The sequence below is a fragment of the Terrapene carolina genome, unplaced genomic scaffold (genome assembly GCF_002925995.2).
Source record: "Terrapene carolina triunguis isolate 2854851 unplaced genomic scaffold, T_m_triunguis-2.0 Scaffold88, whole genome shotgun sequence".
NCBI classification, from domain to species: Eukaryota; Metazoa; Chordata; order Testudines; family Emydidae; genus Terrapene; species Terrapene triunguis.
In genome coordinates, this window is record NW_020664439.1 from 24,222,689 (window position 1) to 24,245,005 (window position 22,317).

General features: G+C 42.5%; 2 protein-coding genes across 2 annotated transcripts in view; one reads left to right on the top strand and one right to left on the bottom strand.

The window, feature by feature from the left end:
- Window positions 1-22,317, top strand: part of MED12L (mediator complex subunit 12L) — a 322,140-nt gene that overhangs the window by 207,171 nt on the left and 92,652 nt on the right. The window lies entirely within an intron of this gene.
- P2RY12 (purinergic receptor P2Y12) lies at window positions 11,407-17,177 on the bottom strand. The gene is made up of 2 exons (XM_026649996.1): window positions 17,061-17,177; window positions 11,407-12,422 (listed from the first exon to the last, which is right to left on the bottom strand). The coding sequence occupies exon 2, from the start codon at window positions 12,397-12,399 to the stop codon at window positions 11,407-11,409; it is 993 nt and encodes a 330-aa protein (XP_026505781.1). The 5' UTR covers window positions 12,400-12,422; window positions 17,061-17,177.

Sequence of the window (22,317 nt, forward strand, 5' to 3'; positions counted from 1 at the left end):
CCCGTGTAGCCCAGGCCTTCCACTCCTACGTCGGCATTTACATCTGAGAGGGGCAGAGAGAAGCACGCTTGTAAGGATGAGCACACATGCAGATTTCCTCTCTGTCACCTAGCAAGAGACTGAAGGGTCATTAGCTGTATGACTCATCTCGGGCTCCTACTTCAAAGGACCAATATGCTGAGAGAGCCCATTCTGGTACCGTGGCATTGCCTTTCAAGGCAGCGCGTACAGTAACTTCTAAATCAGCAGACCATGCTACCCTCAGAACTAACCCTGTGGCACCAAGCCCTGCACTGAGTCCTTCTGTTATTTTAGCAGTACCTTCCGTCTCAGTACCGATTATCTCTGCAGTACCTGCTGCCCCAGTACTGACTGTCTCAGTATTGAAACCTTACACAGTGTCCTGTGACTTACCAATGGGCCTGGTACAGGAGTCCCCTCTGAATGAAAAACTTAGAGAGGTGACTACAAAAACCCCAGCCTCCCCTATATAAAGACAGGGTATGCCTGGCAGGACTGCCTCCCCTCCTCAAGGAGGATCACCGCAATAGCTGACCGACTCAATTCCAATAATTCTAAAGCTCTTTGTCTCACTCGATTTTCATAGTCTACAGACAGAAATCCACAGTGACTCCAACTCAGAGCGCAGAGTTCACAGTAGCACTGTTTTACTCCGAGATGGTGAGACCTGCCTCCCACAAGAGAGATTTCAAACATCAATCAATTTCAAGCCCACCCAAGAATCAGTGAGAATATGTCTGGCTTCTAGAACACAGAGCCTCATGGACTTCTGTCACACAGCATGCCAGACTTCACTTGCACTTCATGCAAGGGTAGTTGAAATCCGTGTATCAGCCCAGCAGACACTGCATGGACATGATGGTCACACTCCTACAAAAAGTCCTCATCATGGTAAAATGGTGGAAAGATCCTCTCCAGATATGCAATGGAATATTCTTCTCTGCACCTCTGCCTAGCAAGACTCTACCTGTCTAGGTTTTGACAGTTTATTGTGCAAAACAGACCAATAGAAATCATTTAGAGAATTGTGAAAAGATACCAGCTAAAGGTCCAATTGTGGCTGGTTTAATGTACCTGTGTGAGGATTTAAGGGATGGTGCAAGGTGTGCCCTTTTCTTCCCTGTGCCTGCTACCTGCATAGTTGGTAGCAGTGTAGGAGGGAGAACAGCGTCCGTGGCATTGATATTACCCCTCCTGTGCAGGTGGGTGGGGAGTAGGCAGAGCATTGGGTTTTGCCATTCAGTACACCAGCCAGTGGACCAGGAGAACTAATCAGTTCTAGTGTCATAGATTCCCTCACACCCAACCCCATCCCATCTCACCAGCTTTTAATTATTCTGGTCTTACCCTTCCCTGCTTTTAATTACTCTGGTCTTAGTATTGCCTGTTTTAGAATGTACATTTTATCTGTGCTTGCCTTGAGTGCCTGTAGCTTCAGGGAGGACGCTTAAAACTGTGTGTATGCATGAGTGTGCACCAATGGTCCCTCCAATTTTTTCCATCCATGTGCGGAATAAATTTTGTTATGTGCAATGAAGTACTGTGTGCCACCAGTAGAAACAAAAAACTTAGATATAATAGATCTTTTTAAAAAGTTACCATAGGGATAATTACTCCAACTAGGACATTTTAGGCATTTTAGAACTCTCTACTCAAAGAATTAAATTTAAATGTAAGAGAGAAATAAAAATTGTGAAATGCATAGACCAGTCAAAAAACTAAAATAGCACACTTTGAAAGAATAAAATTACAGAGAATATAGATTCAAAGATTCATAGATTCTAGGACTGGAAGGGACCTCGAGAGGTCATCGAGTCCAGTCCCCTGCCCGCATGGCAGGACCAAATACTGTCTAGACCATCCCTGATAGACATTTATCTAACCTACTCTTAAATATCTCCAGAGATGGAGATTCCACAACCTCCCTAGGCAATTTATTCCAGTGTTTAACCACCTTGACAGTTAGGAACTTTTTCCTGATGTCCAACCTAGACCTCCCTTGCTGCAGTTTAAGCCCATTGCTTCTTGTTCTATCCTCAGAGGCTAAGGTGAATAAGTTTTCTCCCTCTTCCTTATGACACCCTTTTAGATACCTGAAAACTGCTATCATGTCCCCTCTCAGTCTTCTCTTTTCCAAACTAAACAAACCCAATTCTTTCAGCCTTCCTTCATAGGTCATGTTCTCAAGACCTTTAATCATTCTTGTTGCTCTTCTCTGGACCCTTTCCAATTTCTCCACATCTTTCTTGAAATACAGTGCCCAGAACTGGACACAATACTCCAGCTGAGGCCTAACCAGAGCAGAGTAGAGCGGAAGAATGACTTCTCGTGTCTGGCTCACAACACACCTGTTAATACATCCCAGAATCATGTTTGCTTTTTTTGCAACAGCATCACACTGTTGACTCATATTTAGCTTGTGGTCCACTATAACCCCTAGATCCCTTTCTGCCGTACTCCTTCCTAGACAGTCTCTTCCCATTTTGTATGTGTGAAACTGATTTTTTCTTCCTAAGTGGAGCACTTTGCATTTGTCTTTGTTAAACTTCATCCTGTTTAACTCAGACCATTTCTCCAATTTGTCCAGATCATTTTGAATTATGACCCTGTCCTCCAAAGCAGTTGCAATCCCTCCCAGTTTGGTATCATCCGCAAACTTAATAATCGTACTTTCTATACCAATATCTAAGTCGTTAATGAAGATATTGAACAGAGCCGGTCCCAAAACAGACCCCTGCGGAACCCCACTCGTTATGCCTTTCCAGCAGGATTGGGAACCATTAATAACAACTCTCTGAGTACGGTTATCCAGCCAGTTATGCACCCACCTTATAGTAGCCCCATCTAAATTGTATTTGCCTAGTTTATCGATAAGAATATCATGCGAGACCGTATCAAATGCCTTACTAAAGTCTAGGTATACCACATCCACAGCTTCTCCCTTATCCACAAGACTCGTTATCCTATCGAAGAAAGCTATCAGATTGGTTTGACATGATTTGTTCTTTACAAATCCATGCTGGCTGTTCCCTATCACCTTACCACCTTCCAAGTGTTTGCAGATGATTTCCTTAATTACTTGCTCCATTATCTTCCCTGGCACAGAAGTTAAACTAACTGGTCTGTAGTTTCCTGGGTTGTTTTTATTTCCCTTTTTATAGATGGGCACTATATTCGCCCTTTTCCAGTCTTCTGGAATCTCTCCCGTCTCCCATGATTTTCCAAAGATAATAGCTAGAGGCTCAGATACCTCCTCTATTAGCTCCTTGAGTATTCTAGGATGCATTTCATCAGGCCCTGGTGACTTGCAGGCATCTAACTTTTCTAAGTGATTTTTAACTTGTTCTTTTTTTATTTTATCTGCTAAACCTACCCCCTTCCCATTAGCATTCACTAGGTTAGGCATTCCTTCAGACTTCTCGGTGAAGACCGAAACAAAGAAGTCATTAAGCATCTCTGCCATTTCCAAGTTTCCTGTTACTGTTTCTCCCTCTTCACTAAGCAGTGGGCCTACCCTGTCTTTGGTCTTCCTCTTGCTTCTAATGTATTGATAAAAAGTCGTCTTGTTCCCCTTTATTCCCTTAGCTAGTTTGAGCTCATTTTGTGCCTTTGCCTTTCTAATCTTGCCCCTGCATTCCTGTGTTGTTTGCCTATATTCATCCTTTGTAATCTGTCCTAGTTTCCATTTTTTATATGACTCCTTTTTATTTTTTAGATCATGCAAGATCTCGTGGTTAAGCCAAGGTGGTCTTTTGCCACATTTTCTATCTTTCCTAACCAGCGGAATAGCTTGCTTTTGGGCCCTTAATAGTGTCCCTTTTAAAAACTGCCAACTCTCCTCAGTTGTTTTTCCCCTCAGTCTTGATTCCCATGGGACCTTACCTATCAGCTCTCTGAGCTTACCAAAATCCGCCTTCCTGAAATCCATTGTCTCTATTTTGCTGTTCTCCCTTCTACCCTTCCTTAGAATTGCAAACTCTCTGATTTCATGATCACTTTCACCCAAGCTGCCTTCTACTTTCAAATTCTCAACGAGTTCCTCCCTATTTGTTAAAATCAAGTCTAGAACAGCTTCACCCCTCGTAGCTTTTTCAACCTTCTGAAATAAAAAGTTGTCTGCAATGCAGTCCAAGAATTTGTTGGATAGTCTGTGCCCCGCTGTGTTATTTTCCCAACATATATCCGGATAGTTGAAGTCCCTCATCACCACGAAATCTTGGGCTTTGGATGATTTTGTTAGTTGTTTAAAAAAAGCCTCATCCACCTCTTCCACCTGGTTAGGTGGCCTGTAGTAGACTCCTAGCATGACATCACCCTTGTTTTTTACCCCTTTTAGCCTAACCCAGAGACTCTCAACTCTTCCGTCTCCTATGTCCATCTCTACCTCAGTCCAAGTGTGTACATTTTTAATATATAAGGCAACACCTCCTCCCTTTTTCCCGTCTATCCTTCCTGAGCAAGCTGTATCCATCCACACCAACATTCCAATCATGTGTATTATCCCACCAAGTTTCAGTGATGCCAACAATGTCATAGTTGTATTTATTTATTAGCACTTCCAGTTCTTCCTGCTTATTACCCATACTTCTCGCATTTGTATATAGGCATCTAAGATACTGGTTTGATCTTTCCTCCCGGTTTTGTCCTGACCCTCCTTTCTCTCTGCCAATATAGCCCACACTCCCTCTCGTCTCCGACCCATCTCCCAGGTCTCCATGTTCCCCACTTACCTGCGGGCTTTGCTCACCTGTCCCCGTCGAACCTAGTTTAAAGCCCTCCTCACTAGGTTAGCCAGTCTGTGCTATATATGTGCATTGTAGGAAGTACCAAAAAGTAACAACAACAATAATACAATTATGTGTTGGGAGGTCAGTGTGAAAGATCTGTGAGACAGTGTGTGTGACACAGAGTGTGGGCATGTCTACCTACTGGCAGAGTTACAGCGCCACTCAGAGAGTACTGAAGGGAAACTGCTGTTGTGTGTTCACACTGTCAGCTGCCTGTGCAATAGCGTGTTCACACTTGCGGCACTTGCAGCGGTATTTGGAGCAGTGCACTCTGGACAGCTATCCCACAGAGCATCTCTTTCTCTTCTGCCACTAAGAGTTGTGGGAAGGTGGAGGGGGTTGTGGGGCATCCTGGGTCCTGTCCCAGTGCCCCATGATGCATTGCTTCTCATCCCAGAAATCCCTGTGCTTTCATCCTTATTTGGCACCATCCTTTCAACGGTTTGTGTATTGCGCGCCCTGCCTCTTTGGGCTGCAGGAATGGATCCTGAACTGTTGACTAGTATGCTGCTCACTCTGACCAACACGTCACGAGTGGCAGTGGAGTTATTCCTTAAACTAAAAAGGCAAGAGAAGTGTGACATTGATCTCGCCACGCGTAGTAGCTACGACACGAGATTGCTTGTGACATTTATGGACGTGCTGACCACAGTGGAACGCCGCTTTTGGGCTTGGGAAACAAGCACTGAGTGGTGGGATCACATCATGATGCACGGCTGGGATGATGAGCAGTGGCTGCATAACTTTCGGATGAGGAAAGCCACATTCATGGGACTGTGTGATAAGCTCACCCCAGCTTGCGGTGCAAGGACATGAAAATGAGAGCTGCCCTGCTGTTGGAGAAGAGTGTGGCGATTGCAGTCTGGAAGCTGGCTACTCCAGACTGCTACCGATTGGTCTCTAACCAGTTCGGAGTGGGAAAGTCGACTGTTGGAGTTGTGTTGATGGAAGTGTGCAGGACCATTAATCACATCCTGCTCTGAAAGACCGTGACTCTGGGCAACGTGAGTGACATTGTGGATGGCTTTGCACAAATGGGCTTTCCCTAACTGCGGCGGGGCGATAAATGGCACGCATATTCCAATTCTGGCACCAGACCACCTAGCCACCAAGTACATTAATCACAAGGGGTATTTCTCAATGGTTCTCCAGGTGCTTGTGGATCACTGTGGGTGTTTCACAGACATTAACGCAGGCTGGTCCGGAAAGGTGCATGACGCACACATCTTTCAAAACACTGGTCTGTTCAGGAAGCTGCAAGCAAGGACTTTCTTCCCGGATCAGAAGATCACCATAGAGGAAGTCGAAATGCCCATTGTGATCCTGGGAGACCCCGCCTACCCCTTAATGCCGTGGCTTATGAAACCATACACGGGGTAACTTGACAGCAGCAAGGAGCAGTTCAACAACAGGCTGAGCAAGTGCAGAATGACTGTTGAGTGTGCTTTTGGCCGTTTAAAAGCCCGCTGGCAATGCCTGTATGGGAAGCTGGACCTGGCAGATGACAATATTGCTATACTTATAGCCGTGTGCTGTAAGCTCTATAATATTTGTGAAGGGAAGGGTGAAAGCTTCACTCAGGGCTGGACCGCAGAGGCTCAGTGCCAGGAGGCTGAGTTTGAACAGCCAGAGACCAGGTGCAGAGGGGTGCAGCATGGGGCCATAAGGATCAGGGATGCCTTGAGGCAACAATTTGAAGCTGAAAGCCATTAATATTTGTTGCTATGCTTGGGAGTGCAGTGCTTGTAATGCTAGGAGGTGATTGGTGCAGATGATGCAATATGTGGGTTTAACATAATTGTATGTTGCTTTGGAGGGCTTATTTTGCTTTCAGTTAATAGAATAAAGATTGCTTTCAAACCAACACAATTCTTTTATTAAAAAACAACAACTGGAGGAGCGGGTCAAACAAAAAAAAAAATCAGCAGTGAGGGGAATGGGGAAAGGGAAGGTCCCAGGAGGAGGAGGGGTCCCAGGATGGCTAAAGATTTGTGTATGTCCAGGGACCATATCCAACCACCTCCTTTGGAGTACAATGCAGCGGGTACTGTGCTTCAGCAGGGCCAAACTGCAGAGGGATGGGTGTTGAGTGCAGTGGGTAGTGGGATCTGCAGTGCTGGACTGTGAGGGGGGAGGAGTGGAATGCTGTGGGTACAGACTGGAGCCAGGAGGTTGATAAGAGTGTGTTGGTAGTGTCTTGGGGGGCGCATGGGAAAGAGTTTTGCGACAGCGGCTGCAGGGGAGGGCGGGCACGGAGCTGCTCAGTTTGAAGAGCTAGTATCGCCTGGACCATGTCTGCTTGGTGCTCCATAACCTTGAAGAGCTGCTCCATGGCTTCATTCTGGCATGCCGTGTTCTTGTTTCAGTCCCTCTTCTGGCTGTCCCGCCACTCCTTCAATTCCTGTTTCTTGGCGGCGGAGTGCATCATAACATCATGCAGAAAGTTCTCCGTATTTGTTGGCCGCTTTCTAATTTTGCTCAGCTGTTCAGCCAGCGATAACAAAGAGGGAGGCTCGGCTCCCAAGGTCATCTCTGTGAAGTTTAAACGCAAGATTTTACAGAAGCAGTATTGTTTGTAACACAGAGAACACTGATTCAGTGATTTAAAACACAGCCAGTACTCTCACACCTGTCACTATCTGGCTGACCCCAGGCAAGCACACATGAGCCACAAGACCCCCAAAATGGTGAGTAGCCGCAGGGGCAGGGTAAATCACTCTTCCTGGATCCTACTGTACACTGGGAACGTGGCTTTTGGAGAGAGCCAGCACTGTAGGGGGGGGCCTGATAATCATTCCTGTCCCCACACTTCCCACAGGATGTGATCATTATGGAAGATGCCTCGCTGCTGAGGGTGAGCAGGGAATCAAGGGAGGGTTTTCTCCAAGGCTGCAGCTTCCGCCCTGGCCCTTATGCGGCTCACCTGTGTGCAGCAGTGGTCCCCCCAACCCTCCTCGTGACGGCACAGTCGCATGGAAAAGTTACTGTTAACGGGGCAAGAAACAGCAGCTTTGCTGAAAAACCTGCAGCAGTGAATTGCCCAATATCTCCACGAGAGTTTCCTGGAAATCTGAGGGAGATTCTCGTGAAGTGAGAGAGTCAACAGCCTGTTCCACCACTCAGACTAGGCATGCGGTGGGAGACAAGCCTGTTTTCTGCAACCCTTTTGCCCCCAACAACTCACTTCAGCGATTCCCAAAATCAGATTCACTTACCAGGGGCCTCCTCTCCTGTTTGCGCTTCGCCAACATCTGACAGCTGTGACTGGCTAGCCTCCTCCAGAGTAGAAAAGAGCTCCTGGCTGCATAAATCTCTGACCTCCGAGTCATCTTCTGCCTCTGGGTCCCCCTCCACATCCTCGTCCAAGATTTGCTCCTCCTGGCTCGGTCCAGTGTCGACTGACACACAAGCCACCAAAGTATCCGCAGTGGCCTTCGCAGTGGAGGTGGGGTCACCACTGAGTATCGCGTCCAGCTCTTTGTAGAACTGGAAGCTCGTGGGCACAGCACCGGAGTGGCGGTTTGCCTCCTGCCCCTTGTGGTAGGCGTTCTGCAGCTCCTTCATTTTGACCCTGCACTGCATTGTGTCCTGGTCATGGCCCCTTTCTGTCATGCATCATGAAATCTGTCCATAGGTATCATAATTCCTATGGCTGCAGCGCAGCTGGGACTGAACAGCCTCCTCTACCCAAATGCTGATGAGGTCCACCAGCTTGGCATTGCTCCAAGCGGAAGATTGCCTGGTGCGTGGAGCAGGCATGGCCACCTGGAAAGATGTGCTGAGACCACTGTACGCATCACCGAGCAAACAGGAAGGGGACTTTCAAAATTCCAAAGGAATTTACGGGCTAGGGATGAGGGTTGGTCACTTGAAGGCAGGGCAGTAGAGTTCAAACCGATGACCAGAGAGAGGAGAACAGGCGCTGCGCACTTAGTGGCTTGACAGTGTGTACACCTCGGGAGTTATAGTGCTTAAAGCTGCTTTGCTGTGCAGAAACTTGCCAGTGTAGACAGGACCTGTGTGTGTGCTGGCTGCTGGGGAAGTTTCTGAGAGAAGGCACTCACTGAAAGCTGTCCTGCTCCTGAGCCATGTGCCCCCTCCCCGGCTCTGTGGAGATGGGAGTACGTTGGCAGGTGGGAGGGGGAGAGGCTGTGTGTGTGTGAGAGAGAGAGAGAGAGAGAGAGATTGTGCTGGCTGCTGGGGAAGTCTCTGAGAGACTGTGCTCTGTCTCTTTAAGGCACTCACTTACCGCCTGGAAGGCTCATTCAGACCTCAGAGCTATTGCGAGTCCTGAGCCCTGTCCCCTCTCCCCTGCTCTGTGGAGATGGGGGACAGGGGTGAGGAACGGGGGACAACCTGATGTCAGCACCCCCTGCCCTGCTCTGCACAGCCAGCAAGAGGATCCCCATCCCGGGATCAGCTGCAGGAGCAATGTGGCTGCAAAGCAGTGTGGGGGAGGGGAACTTGAACACACACGGCCAGATGTGCGCGGCTCTGCTAATCAAGTGTGCAGCACTTGAATCACTCCTGGGCAGCTGTGCGACCACGCAGCTTCGAGGGAACACAGGTGTGCATGCAAAAGTGGAAATAAATGTTGTTTAACAGATCATTGAGAAATCTGAAGTTTCAGAAAGTAACTTGAACTACCAGATCCATCTAAGAATAGTAAACTAAAGTAAATGATACATCCCCCTCTCCAAAGAGCTACCCATATTTTCTTCTGAATTTCATTGTACAACTAGAGGGAGGGGAAATTAAGACATCACTTAAACTATTAGTAACTACACTTTATAATTAGGCTTGGCAGAATTCAGTTTTTATTACAATTTCAGCAGATAATATTGATGAATATTTTTAAGAATCTTTTCTGATATTTATCTATTTAAATTTTCACAGTTACAGGGAATTAGGGGGCATCAGACAATGTAATGACAGTAGACATTGAGATTCAACAAGTTAGCTTTATATCTATTAAAACAAAAATTGTCAACATCACATGTCAAATTATACAATGCAAATATCTTTAAATCAACAAATCATACCAGTTTTTACTATTCATTTGCTAGTCCATTTGTAACAGGCCTAATTCAAAAACCTAAATCACTGGATTTTGCCCATAAAATCTTACTTTGCCTGTATGCACATTTTGATTATCAATGAAAATATTTTTCATCATTTTGTATGTTTATGGTGAAATTGAATGATAAAAATCTAATCCTTCTAGGTGTATTTATAATTACGGTTGGTATGATTTAGTGGATCAACAGAATAAACCATAAAACATGTATTACAAGTTCAGTACTATATTTATATACAAGTGAAGAATATTTTAACAAGTTATATAGTGTTTGGCCTCCATCCTACGAACAGTTACTCCTGTGTGTGCTTCCAGTGGTGATAGAAAGTATACAGAAGGTAATATCTGTTCATAGGATCAGAGCCTTACATGTCAGTGAAAGATTTTTCAGACTTAGAGTCTGGTTAGTAGTTATAATAGCAATAAGTCTGCCAGTGGTTGTTTACGGCAACCTAGGGCCATCTGCAGTCAGAATTATGTACACAATTGTTATTGAAAATTGCATTCCTGATTTCCCCATTTTCCAAACTAAAAATGCATAATAGCTGTAACTAAAAAGCATAGCTAGAAATCTAGTATAATGAAAACAAAAGCTGACGTTAACTCTCATAATTGATTTAACCCTTTCAGTGCTTCTATCCCATGAAACCCAGGGACTATTGTGTAAAATTAGTTTTACTGAAAATGGTTAAATTCCATTTATATATTGGTCACCCTAAAACCATGGTTCTTTGGTTGGTCTTTCAGAATGTATTCTGGGGTACTCAAAAGTTTAACTTCAGTCTAAATAGATTTGCTTAAAATACGTTATTTCTTACTGTATACAGTTATTAATAAAATGGTCAGCAACTTAAAAAATGCAAATGTATGATGCCAGAAGTGAAATGTTCATTCTGCTAATTCAGCACACGTAAATAGCCTCCCCCCCCCTCCCCCATGCTTAGTAGTTTGGCATTTGGATGCAAGGTGATAGCTTTCTTTTTTTAAAAAATATCTGGCTTATTGGTATTTTCTTTAGTTGCATTTTTCAGATTTTAATTGGTTTGGGTGAAATCCTGGCTCCCACTTGAAGTCAGTGTGCTTTGTCATCAACTTCAAGGGAGCCAGGATTTCACCATTTCTCTGTTGAGCCCTCACAGTTCATAAATTCATCTATAGTATTCTATGACTAAAAAGCTTTTTTATTTCTTTATAATTGTTTTAATAAGCATATAGGCCTGGATCCAACATGTGCTTAAAACTCAAGCACACAAGTATTCCCACTGACTTTCGTGAGACTACTAGTGTGTAACTAAGCATACATTTAACCACTTTGCTGCATTGTGGCCATAACCAGTAGTTCATCTGTTCCAGTATGTGAGTGCTTCTGTCATAGAACTTAGATTCAAATAACACAGATTCAGTTCCCAGAGAAGTAAGTGGGAGTTAACCATTGATTTTATTGGGAGTAAGACCTGGGTATTTATTATTAATAAGCATGTAAATACCTATATTATTTGCTATTGACCCAATTTTGTAGCCTTACATTGGCGTCTCATCACTATCATCTCCATTGTTCTGCTCCTTAATGCGTTTGTGCAACATGTTTATCAAGGATTTTCTAAAGGACTTACAAAGGAAAAAATATATGAATGGATCTAGGCATGCATTTAAAGATGTCAACCAGAGGGTGCTCTCTTTTATATAGAACAATATGTTCTGAGCAGAGCATTGAAAAACATCTCTTGTTTGGCTCAAGGTGTAGGGAATTCTAGTAAAATGGAATGGCACAAAACAAACAAAGAAAACTGCAATAATGATAAATACCTTAATATTTACAGGTTTTCTGGACACCTTCCCCGTGCATCTTGTTCTTTTATATGATTTGTACAGTTCTTTAGTTATGAGTATGTAACATACAACAATGATGACCAAATTAACCCAGAAGATAAACTGGCAAATGTAGTTCACAATTTCATGCCATACTAATCCAAACTCTGATTTCAAGTGAGCACATTTCTTCACCGTTTTACGCGTGGGTTTTTTGTTTGTCAGAATCATGTTAGGTAGTGACAGAATAAACATTAATATCCATATTACCGTGGACAGAATCTTAGCGCCTAACAGGCTGCTAGTGCTTGATGTTTTAAATGGTCTGGCAGTTTTCTGATAGCGATCAATAGTTATTAGACCCAGAAACAAAATACTAATGTACATGGTGAAGTAAAATATGACCTGTGAGACCTGGCATACAAATCCCCTCAATGCCCAAGGCACCATTTTTGCATCACTGAGAATTTTGAATGGAAAGGTCAGGATCATGAGGATGTCAGAAATGACTGTGTTCTTAAGGAAGATGATGAAATTAGATTTACTGGAGATTTGAAAAAACACCCGCATCGCCAGGCCATTCATGACAATGCCCACGAAAAAGAGAACAGTGTAGAGCAAGGGAAAGAGAACTTGACTGATTTTGTTATCACTGTTGCAGTTGCTTTCATTTCCAGGATAGCTGAAGTTGTATTTGGCGTTCATTTGTACTTCGATATTTTTTCCCCCTGTTAAAACAAAAGATGCAGGGTTATCATTTATCAGGCAGAGAACTGCAGCATTCATTTTATTCAGGGTGCATAAACATCACTGATATAATTTTTTAATTGGATTTTTAAATTAAAATACAGTGTTTTTTTTTAATGTAACCTATTTACATTAATTTTGAAATTGACAACTTATGTTAAGGCATAAACCTATTATAATTAAACTCATTTAAATTAAATTAAAAAAATTATATTAAGCAGAACATATTTGCTGCCACATTTGATAGCAAGTCAAATCACTGAACTAGTGGAAGTCACTGGCTAAGCACCTGTACCCCGAGTTTGTTGAAGTACTAACCTAGCTTTTCACAGCAGTAGCATCTTCTGCAGGTACAGAAAGGATATCTTTTTCATTTCAGTTTATTCAGCTAGTTCAGTTCAAGGACTAATTCTTTCAAAGTTAAGCCTATTGGGAGTTGAAAAAGCAGGAAAGCTTGTTTTCTTATTCCAATCTATTAATAAAAGCTAAGTGTAAAAGGATGAAATCTATTAGCTCTAAAATCTTGAAAGAAACAATCAGTCCAATTCAGTAACTATAGATAATACTTCCTTTGTTTAATAAAGCAGTTAGTTTTAAATGCAGAACATGTTTTGATAAAGAAAAAAGTTACGTATCCAGCATGTTAAGGTAGTTTCATTAATTAAAAAAATGCTGCATTTGAATTTCCATCCAAATAGAGACTGACACAAATCACAAAAAATTAATCTAGTAAATAAGAAATGCATCATTCACCATTTTCTAACATAAAAATGTAAAAATTAATCTGAATAATGTAAGTTCACTGTATAATTGTTTAAATAAACGTGTAAAGATATACAGACCTTCTTGATTAGCAAAAAGAAGCACCAAATTTAGTATAAAGGTTATATTTAGTTGAAAATCAACATATTTTAATGGTTACCAACTAATGAGAATCAACCTTTCTTTAGGAAAATAACTAAAAAGTACAAATGCAAAATATGATTAAAATCAATTATTTAAATCAAGGTTTCCTGCTTGCTGATTTAAATCATAGTTAAAACTAGTGATTTAAATCAATCTACCCACATTGTATTCTGTTTTTTCTATGTATATGAATGTTATTGGGTTTTGTGCTAGCATAATGTCTTGTGTATTTATCACCACACCATGGATGACAGATCTGCAGATACAGGATTAAATTCAGAGACTGTTTTTCTTAAAATAATGTAGAGTAATTTCAACCGTGATCAGTTCAGACAGAGATAGGCACTCTTAGACCCAGTTAGACTCAGACATTGGTAAGTTGGAGAAGCTTGAGTTTCAAGAAGCAAGGCGAAAGTAAAAGAAAGTTTAAATTTAAATAGGGTGAAGGGTAAGGAATTAAGCCCTCTTACAACGTTGTTTTCCTCTCCTCTCTTTTGACTCACAGGGTCAAAGAGGTGATGTTCTAGGGGTGTGGGTAAATTACACACTAGTATCAGTAAATGGATGTTGAGTCTAAACTGGTCTGGCACACAGACAGAGCCAGAAGATGCAGGGGCCAGAAGAAGGCGTAAGATGCACTAAGAGTCTCCTCTCTGAATATGCCCCACGGATTATTCCTTTTGGAGATGCATGATCTTTCCAAGTGGTTTCCTAGTACTTATGTTCTGTGGGGAATTGCTAAGCAAACTCTAACCAACTACTGTATCTGTGCATTGCAAATACCACCTTGTGGATGACAGCAATAATGCACTCCACACAGTGTGGATTATAGGCCTTGGCCACAACTGCTAACTCACAACAGCACTAACGATGAATTCAGGGGAAATATAGGGCTATCATTTCATTTTTTGCCTGTATAGTGATCTTTTCAAATGGGGGAAGGAAAATGTTCTTCCCATTTTTTTAAATACAGGAATGGGATTGCTTATATTAGTTGCTTTTGGCTACAAATTTAGTAGCGGTGATAATTGGATTAGCTGCTAAAAGGAAACCATATACAGTGCTCAGTAAATTATCTACTAACTTTTTTTTTCTCTCCTACCTGAGTCCTCCATCCTAGGACTTTTAGGCAGCTATGGACCTATCCCCTGGCCTGATTATTTTTATTTCCCTTCCCTGTTGCCCCTAACCCTTGCATATTGTTGCCCCAGTCTCCCTCTGTTGTTCTTTTCCCTCCCCTCACTCCTCCTGTGATGTCTCTCTTGCTGCTGCCTCTTCTTGCTGATCACCTCTCTGTGCTGTCTCTTGATCTCACTTTGTGCCTCTTCTAAAGGTCCCCTGTCGTCCTATGCTTTGACTTGTCTCTCTCCTTAGTCATGCTGCAGCCACTAGAGGCTTTCCCTTCCGAGGGCAGACGGAGGGAGGGAGGGAAGGAGGAGAAACTTTTGGATCATCTCTCCTGCTGGTTACTGCTGCCCATGGACGGGAGTGGGTGGGCGAGGATCAGCTCTGCCCCAGCTTTGTCACTGTAGACTGGCTTCAGATTCTACCTTCCCCCATCAGCTTCGGCAAGAAGGTAGGAGGGGACTCCAGCTGTGATTTGGGGCAGGAGGCATCTCTAGAGCTGCTTCCTGTCCTCAGTACTCTATCCAGCCAACTAACGGGCTAACACACTGAGGCACCTTCCAACTCTCACACCAACTGCTCAGCTGCAGTGCTTGGGGGGAGGAAAAATTGCAGGAAAAATGTTTTGCTGCTGCATGGGCCCCACTGTCAGGCAATCTGTTAAAAACCCCTCATAAGTCCCTGCAGTCACCTATTATTGCTGTGGGCCTTAAACCTTTAGGCACCAGGAGGTGTGGTACCCCAACTGCAAGTCCCCTAACAGTCCATTTTCTGAGGGAGACTTGAGCACTCGCATGGGGGCAGGGATATACTTTGAACCTGTGTCCTATAAGGTTTGCCTCCCCACATACTGTCACTGTCCCACCTCAAGTACCAAACTCTACCCCAGGTTTTGGGACAAAGCATGAAAACACCACGCTGCCAGGGACTCCTGTCCTGCCTTTCGGTTGTCACACTAACATGAAATGAAAATCTCGAGGCATTGCTCAGCAGCCTTTTGCGTACTCCATTGTCGGTGATCCCCAGCCAGCTGTCAGACCAAAAGCTTCTTAAGGTAAACAGGTCTAACTCCTCAAACAGTGATCCCACAGGAAAGCACAAACCGCGTAAAGCATGGCAGATCCACCATTAGGGAAAATCCTTCCTTAGCCCCAAACAGGAACTGGTGTCATACTTTGCATGTGACCAAGGACCATCTATCTCAGACCTTAAATGTGAAAGCCATGCTGATTGCACAACCAGTTCATTAGTCTCTGGACTTGACACCCAGCTGTTGATATTTAAGACCAAAAAGCCAAGCATGTTAAAGTGCTTTGAGATCCTGAAATGCAAAGTGCTACAAAAGTGTAAAGTAGTATTACTATTATTACTTATTAATTGTACATTGCTTTCCTTAGTCTTTGTATGGAGGCCCAAATAGTTTTGCTGTGCCAAAAGGGAAGAATGGTAAGATAGGACATAGGATGGGAAATGCTGCTATGAATCATTTGCTTTAATTACAGCTAACAGCGTGTTATAAACAAAACAAAAAAAATTTAAACAAAATTTAGTTTGAGATGTCAAAATATTTACCAACAGATCCTTTCATATAACTGAATATGATGCAACTTTATTTTCAAAATTGCATATTATCTTATTGTCACAAACAAAAACATCTGTCATCTGTGTCCATCAGAAAAAATTACAGCCTCACTAATTTGCTCATTGATAAAGTGTGTACTTCATAATATGTGTACAAATGGCTGTCTCTCCCCACTTTTCTGCAAAGATTAAGCTGTGTTGGCAGTGTCCTGTAGCTTGGACTCATGTTTGGTCAAACTTCACAATATTTAGTAATGTACTATGAACTGTTATCACTAAGAATTAAAGTGCACTTGTCAAATAAATTAATGAAGTACTGCTTTGTTTTGGTAGTTTGTTTATCTGTTGTTTACAAAATTAAGAACATTGGATTTCCCAGCAATTAGTTACAAAGGTATGATCCAAATGGTCTACTATGTAATCCAAATACGTTTGGAAAGAAGGGTGAAAAACCATATAAGGAAGGTTGCAAGAGCAAAGTTTTAACTGAGCAGTACGGTGATACAATTATAAAAATTACTATACTTCAGTATTATCCCAGTAGGAGTGGGGGGGTTTATAAATAACATTAGATGCTCTGAGTTATCAGATTATAATTATAATTTAAAATTATAATTAATGGAGATATTCTATCTCCTAGAACTGGAAGGCACCTTGAAAGGTCATTGAGTCCAGCCCCCTGCCTTCACTAGCAGGACCAAGTACTGATTTTGCCCCAGATCCCTAAGTGGCCCCCTCAAGGATTGAGTTCACAACCCTGGGTTTAGTAGGCAATGCTTAAACGACTGAGCTATCCGTCCCCTCCCAATATGTACATCTCTCTGATACCTTCATTATTAAAAGGTGCTCACTTGTATTTCCATCTAAATGATTGTATGACAGGAATTTATGAAACACCATGTATTTTAAAATGTAAATATATTTTTAGCTGCACATATCAATTGTAATTAGATGGCAATTACATAAGCTTGAGGAGCAGAAAAGAATATGTTGAGAGAAAAAATTACCTTACAACTGTAGAAAAACGCTGAAATATTAGGTCTTTCCTGTGATGGGAAGTTAATATTGTTGGCAGATCATCATTTGCTGTTCCTTTTCCCTTCCGATTTTCTTTCCTCTTTCCAAGCTTGAGACTCAAAAGTTTAGTAGCTTACTTCAGTAAAAATCCTTCAGATCAACAGAGAGAGAAGGAAGCTGTACATCCCAGCTTTAGTACTTAGAAAGACACTCTGCTCTCCAGTTTGAAACTTGTGTGTCTTAGCTGCGCAGACAGTTTCAAATTCCAGGTGACAGCCTCGATGCTTCTGCTTTTATTTCCTGTAAAAGGGGGAAAAGAGACTTGGTTAAAAAAAAAAAATAGGGACATTACCCTTCTGCTTACAATCTGTTGAAATACTTTGTGAAAACTACAGATAATGTTTGTTAAAAGCTTTTATATAGTTTTTACTTTGTGCAACTCCTGAAAAGTTCAGAATAATATGATCAATATCTTTCTACCTTGTGGTAATATATCTATTATTATGGAAGATGTTCCAGTTTGTATTTTTTTTATTTTTTTGCTTAGAAAACATTTAATTGTGTTTAAACAGAAGGTGAAGTGGTGATTTATTACTTTTGAGCAGAAAATTATATTACTGTACAATTTATTGGTCCTTTATGTAGATTTCAAAATATTTCATATCATTTTCCCAGTTCCGTTTCTGCTTATTTAATAGTTTACATTTTGAAACTTTAAGAATGAGCCTCAGTTAAAAATTGATTAGTACAGTAGTAACATAAATGACACTATGGTATGGCTCACCATTTTGTTATATTGCCACTGAGGTTTAGGATTAATAAATACAGATTTTGAAACACAATAAAAATACAAGTTTGTGAAAAACAAGCTAAACACGTCTTTGTAACAGTTTGGGGGAACCTGTCTACTTACAAGTTGTGAATTCTGTTTTGATATTATGAACTCTCTATAGATCTATATCAAACTACAAACTCCAGTTTGTTTTCTGAGCACCGTTTTGATTATAAATCTGTTCTGTGACTTCAGCATGGCTCTGTAGCCTAGTTGTTGAGCTGGAACACACAAGAGGTGTCAGAAGAAATTTTTGCACCTAGCAGAGAGTTAACAATGAAAGTTCTTTAAGTCTTGATTGTCGTCCATTCAAATGGAAGCATCCTTGGACAAAGAGAGAGCTACTGCCCAGGGCAAAGCAGTTTTTCAAACCTTCACTCCAGGTGTTTGGTGATCAAACACCAACGTGCCTGACAGGGAACTTTGATCACCTGTCAGAGTTTTGACCAGGTGACTTGAAGTCTATTCTTTTTGCGGATACAGACTAACTTGGCTGCTACTCTGAAACCTATAAAAAGAAGTCTCTCTTTAGCTGTTTGAGTGAAGAGACCAGAACCAGAAGGCAAAGCTGTTCAGGGGGAGAGGAAGGACCTTGGATTTCCTAGAGGGCTCTGACCAAATCCCCCAAAATGCTCAAGAGTGGTAAGGAAATTGAGCTGGGGAATTGTGTATAGCAGTTCCTTATTTTGCACAGATCTGTATCTCTCTTGTGCTGTATAAAGTAAAGAATGATTGTTTTAGATATCTTTTTGCAAGGTCCGTTAATTTACTTTGATTATCACTTGATCCTGAAGTGGTAAACTATAAATCAGAGTGCCCACAAGGCTGGAGCTCTGGGAAAGTGTGCTACTGGGGAGCCTTTCGGGGGATGGATTCAGCATTGGGCTTGGCGTTTAGGGCCGTACCATGTGCCCTGACTCCCAAGTGGGGTGCCAGAGTGCCTATGCCTAGGGAGTGGGCCTAGAGGCTATTGGGAATTGACATGAGAGTCATTTCTAAATGAATAGGTTTGGATAATTGTACTGATTGGCTGGCTTTGGCCTAGTTTTGACATGATTGTTGCCTTAGTGACCTTATTATTAAGTAAACTTGCTTACAGCTGCTTCTGTATGGGACAAAGATGATATTTTGACCATGTGCTTTAACTGGAGAATAATGGGTACACAAAATGTGCTGCCAAAAGCCAATTAGAGAAAAATAAGTCTGTAAATCACGTAAAGGGTAAAAGTGTCTGACCAAACATGTATCATCAGTGCATGGTCAGTAATAAATCAATTAGGAAAGAGAAATAACATGAAAATAGCAAGGACAACAAAATCAAGGCAATTGAAGTTTACGCATATGTATTGTAATGAGTGGCATAAGACACACAATATACATAATTGTTAATGATGATTTAAAGAGTATTCATGAATATGTAATTTACATGTGTATAAAATGTGGTAAATTATAAGGGACAGTTGGCGCTCCATAGGAGAAATCCAACATGATCTTTCTATGTCCCAGGAGAAGATAACTGGCCATTGTCTTTTTCTGCATGTCTGCCGTTTCCTACTTTAATAGTGATTGTAATTGCAAGACGTGTGTGGTTCAAAAACAGATTGGAATTAATAAACCTGAGTGTCTTGGACGTGAGCGTGTGGCATTCTTACCCAGGAAGGCTGAAGAAGGAGACAGTGCTCTGAGCCTACCTAGACCAAAGGAGAGCATAAAAGCATACAGGCCCCAGCCTGTCAGTCCAGATCCAACGGCCTGATGACTGCCCAGCTGAGGGCAGTTGACCCAGGCTATGACAGTCCTACAAAACCCTACATGATTTAGATTTTCTTTAATTTTTGTAACGGAGTCTGATTTGCTTCTCCAAGTTTCTAAAACAAAATTCTGGAGTGGTCAATGATTACAGTGAAATGTCATGGGGGCTTATGGGCTGCATTTAGACTTATTTTCTTTCTCTGACATGCAGAATGTGAATTCACTGAATAAATATCTGCAGAATCCAGTAAACAGTAAGTTCACCACTGACTGCCTTCACATAAGCTTTGTTTCAGTGCTCAGATGTGTGGAGAAGAAACTGATATGTTTCATCTTTCTCTCAACTTTTCTCTACCATGTACATTTTTCACTGATAGCAAAAAGAAGTTGATACTGGTTTGTCTAGGAAACATATGATATGTTTGTAGCTAATGTAGCCCCTGTGGGTACATTACAGACAGGGTGTGAATGGCAGCTTGTGTAGACATATTCTATATATATTGGTCCCAGAATCCTGTAGATCTCTTACCCACTTGTGTTGGGCTTTAGATAAATCTTTTGTTTTGAAAAACTTTTATTTCACCTTATCTTAAATAAGATCACTACGGTAAGACTTGTTCGACTGATCTGTGTATTTAACAAACGGATTCTATGAAAGCATATTAAATCATTATAACAGAAGCAAATGACAGTCCAAGTAAAGTGTGTATTGTTTGAACTTTCTGCAGTTCTGAATAATGAGGGAAAAGTTATTCCAGCACAGCACTGTTCTGGCGGAATCTGCTCTTCTAGGCAATTATTAAAATGTGATGGGTGGTGATATTGAACCAGTCTGCTAAACAGCTGTTGAAATGCTGCTTTTAAGACATTTTGTTGCAGTATGCATTTGAAACAGACCAGGCCAACAGGGTTATAAATGAAGGATATCTGCATAGAACAGGGGTCTCAAACTCAAATGACCATGAGGGCCACATAAGGACTAGTACATTGGCCCGAGGGCCGCATTACTGACCCATCCCCCCCACCCCCTGCTGCCCTTGGCCCTGCCCCCACTCCACCCCTTCCATGAAGCCCCGCCCCTGCCCCGCCTCTTCCCACCCCTTCCCTGCCCCCATTCCAACCCCTTCCCCGAAATCCCCACCCCAACTCTGCCCCCTCCCTACCCCCACGTTCCAGCCTCTTCCCGGAGCTGCGCAGGGCAGGGCAGGCAGGGAGCATACCCTGCTCCCGGTGCACCTCCGGCCGGACCCGCTCTGGTAAACACTGGGGGAGGGCGGGGGGGCTGCGAGGGGCTCGCGGGCCGCAGAAAATCACCCCGCGGGCCGCGTGTTTGAGACCCCTGGCACAGAATGAACAGGTCTGCTTTGTGTGTGTTTCAATGATCATTCATATAATTTTCTCTGAGCACTGCACTTCAGCACACTGTACAAATGATAATACGCACAACACCCTATGTGGTAGGAAAGTCATTGTATCCCCTTTTTATGGATGGGAGAATTGAGGCTAAAAAAGGTGAAGTGACTTGCCTGCAACCATGAAGCAAGTAAGTGGGAGTGCTAGGGTTCGTTTCCAGGCCCGTGTGCTTTCCTTTCGCTCATGCTGCTTCTTTAATCAGATTATTTCTTTGGAACGTTGCCCATCAAGGTCTTTTCCTGTTTCAAATGGCATTTCCTCTAAAATGCACTAATAGAGCATTCCTGTAAACTCATGTTAGATTGTTTGGAGAGGATCCTAAAGCACATGTACTTTCTATGGAATGTGTTGTAGCTTAAAGGATAAAGTCTTATTGCACTGATTTATCACTGGATTTATGTGGTTTTTCAGTTGTATCAATGGCTATTAATACCATATTTGTGCTGGTTTTTGGACAGGAAGCTTAAAACTTTTATCTTTGTTGTATCAATACAGAAGGAAATGTCTGTATTACTACTGCTCACTGCAGTCCTAACTGATATAAAACAGTTTGGTGTGGTGGAGAATCTGAGTCACATCTGCTTACAGGGTGATTGTAAGAGTCTGTGGCACAGGCACCAGTGCAAAGTTTGTCCAGATGCTGACCAAGTGTTATTGAGGAGGCACAAATGCTCTGATGCTTCCCTGTGGTACCCAGGGTCGTGAGGCACTTCACTACCACCTGCACTTAGCATGAAGAAGTCTTGTCTGTGCTTGCTGTGGACCATCTCCCTGATACATAGTGTCACATAATGACAGATGATATGGAAAAAGCCAAAGTACTCAATGCTTTTTTTGCCTCGGTCTTCACAGACAAAGTCTGCTCCCAGACTGCTGCACTGGGCAACACAGTATGGGGAGGAGGTGAGCAGCCCTCAGTGGTGAAAGAACAGGTTAAGGACTATTTAGAAAAGCTGGACATGCACAAGTCCATGGGTCCAGATCTAATGCATCCAAGGATGCTGAGGGAGTTGGCTGATGTGATTGCAGAGCCATTGGCCATTATCTTTGAAAATTCTTGGCAATCAGGGGAGGTCCTGGACGATTGGAAAAAGGCAAAAATAGTGCCTATATTTAAAAAAGGGAAGAAAGAGAACTACAGACTGGTCAGCCTCACTTCAGTCCCCGGCAAAATCATGGAGCAGGTCCTCGAGGAATCAATTTTGAAGCACTTGGAGGAGAGGAAGGTGATCAGTAAAAGTCAACATGGA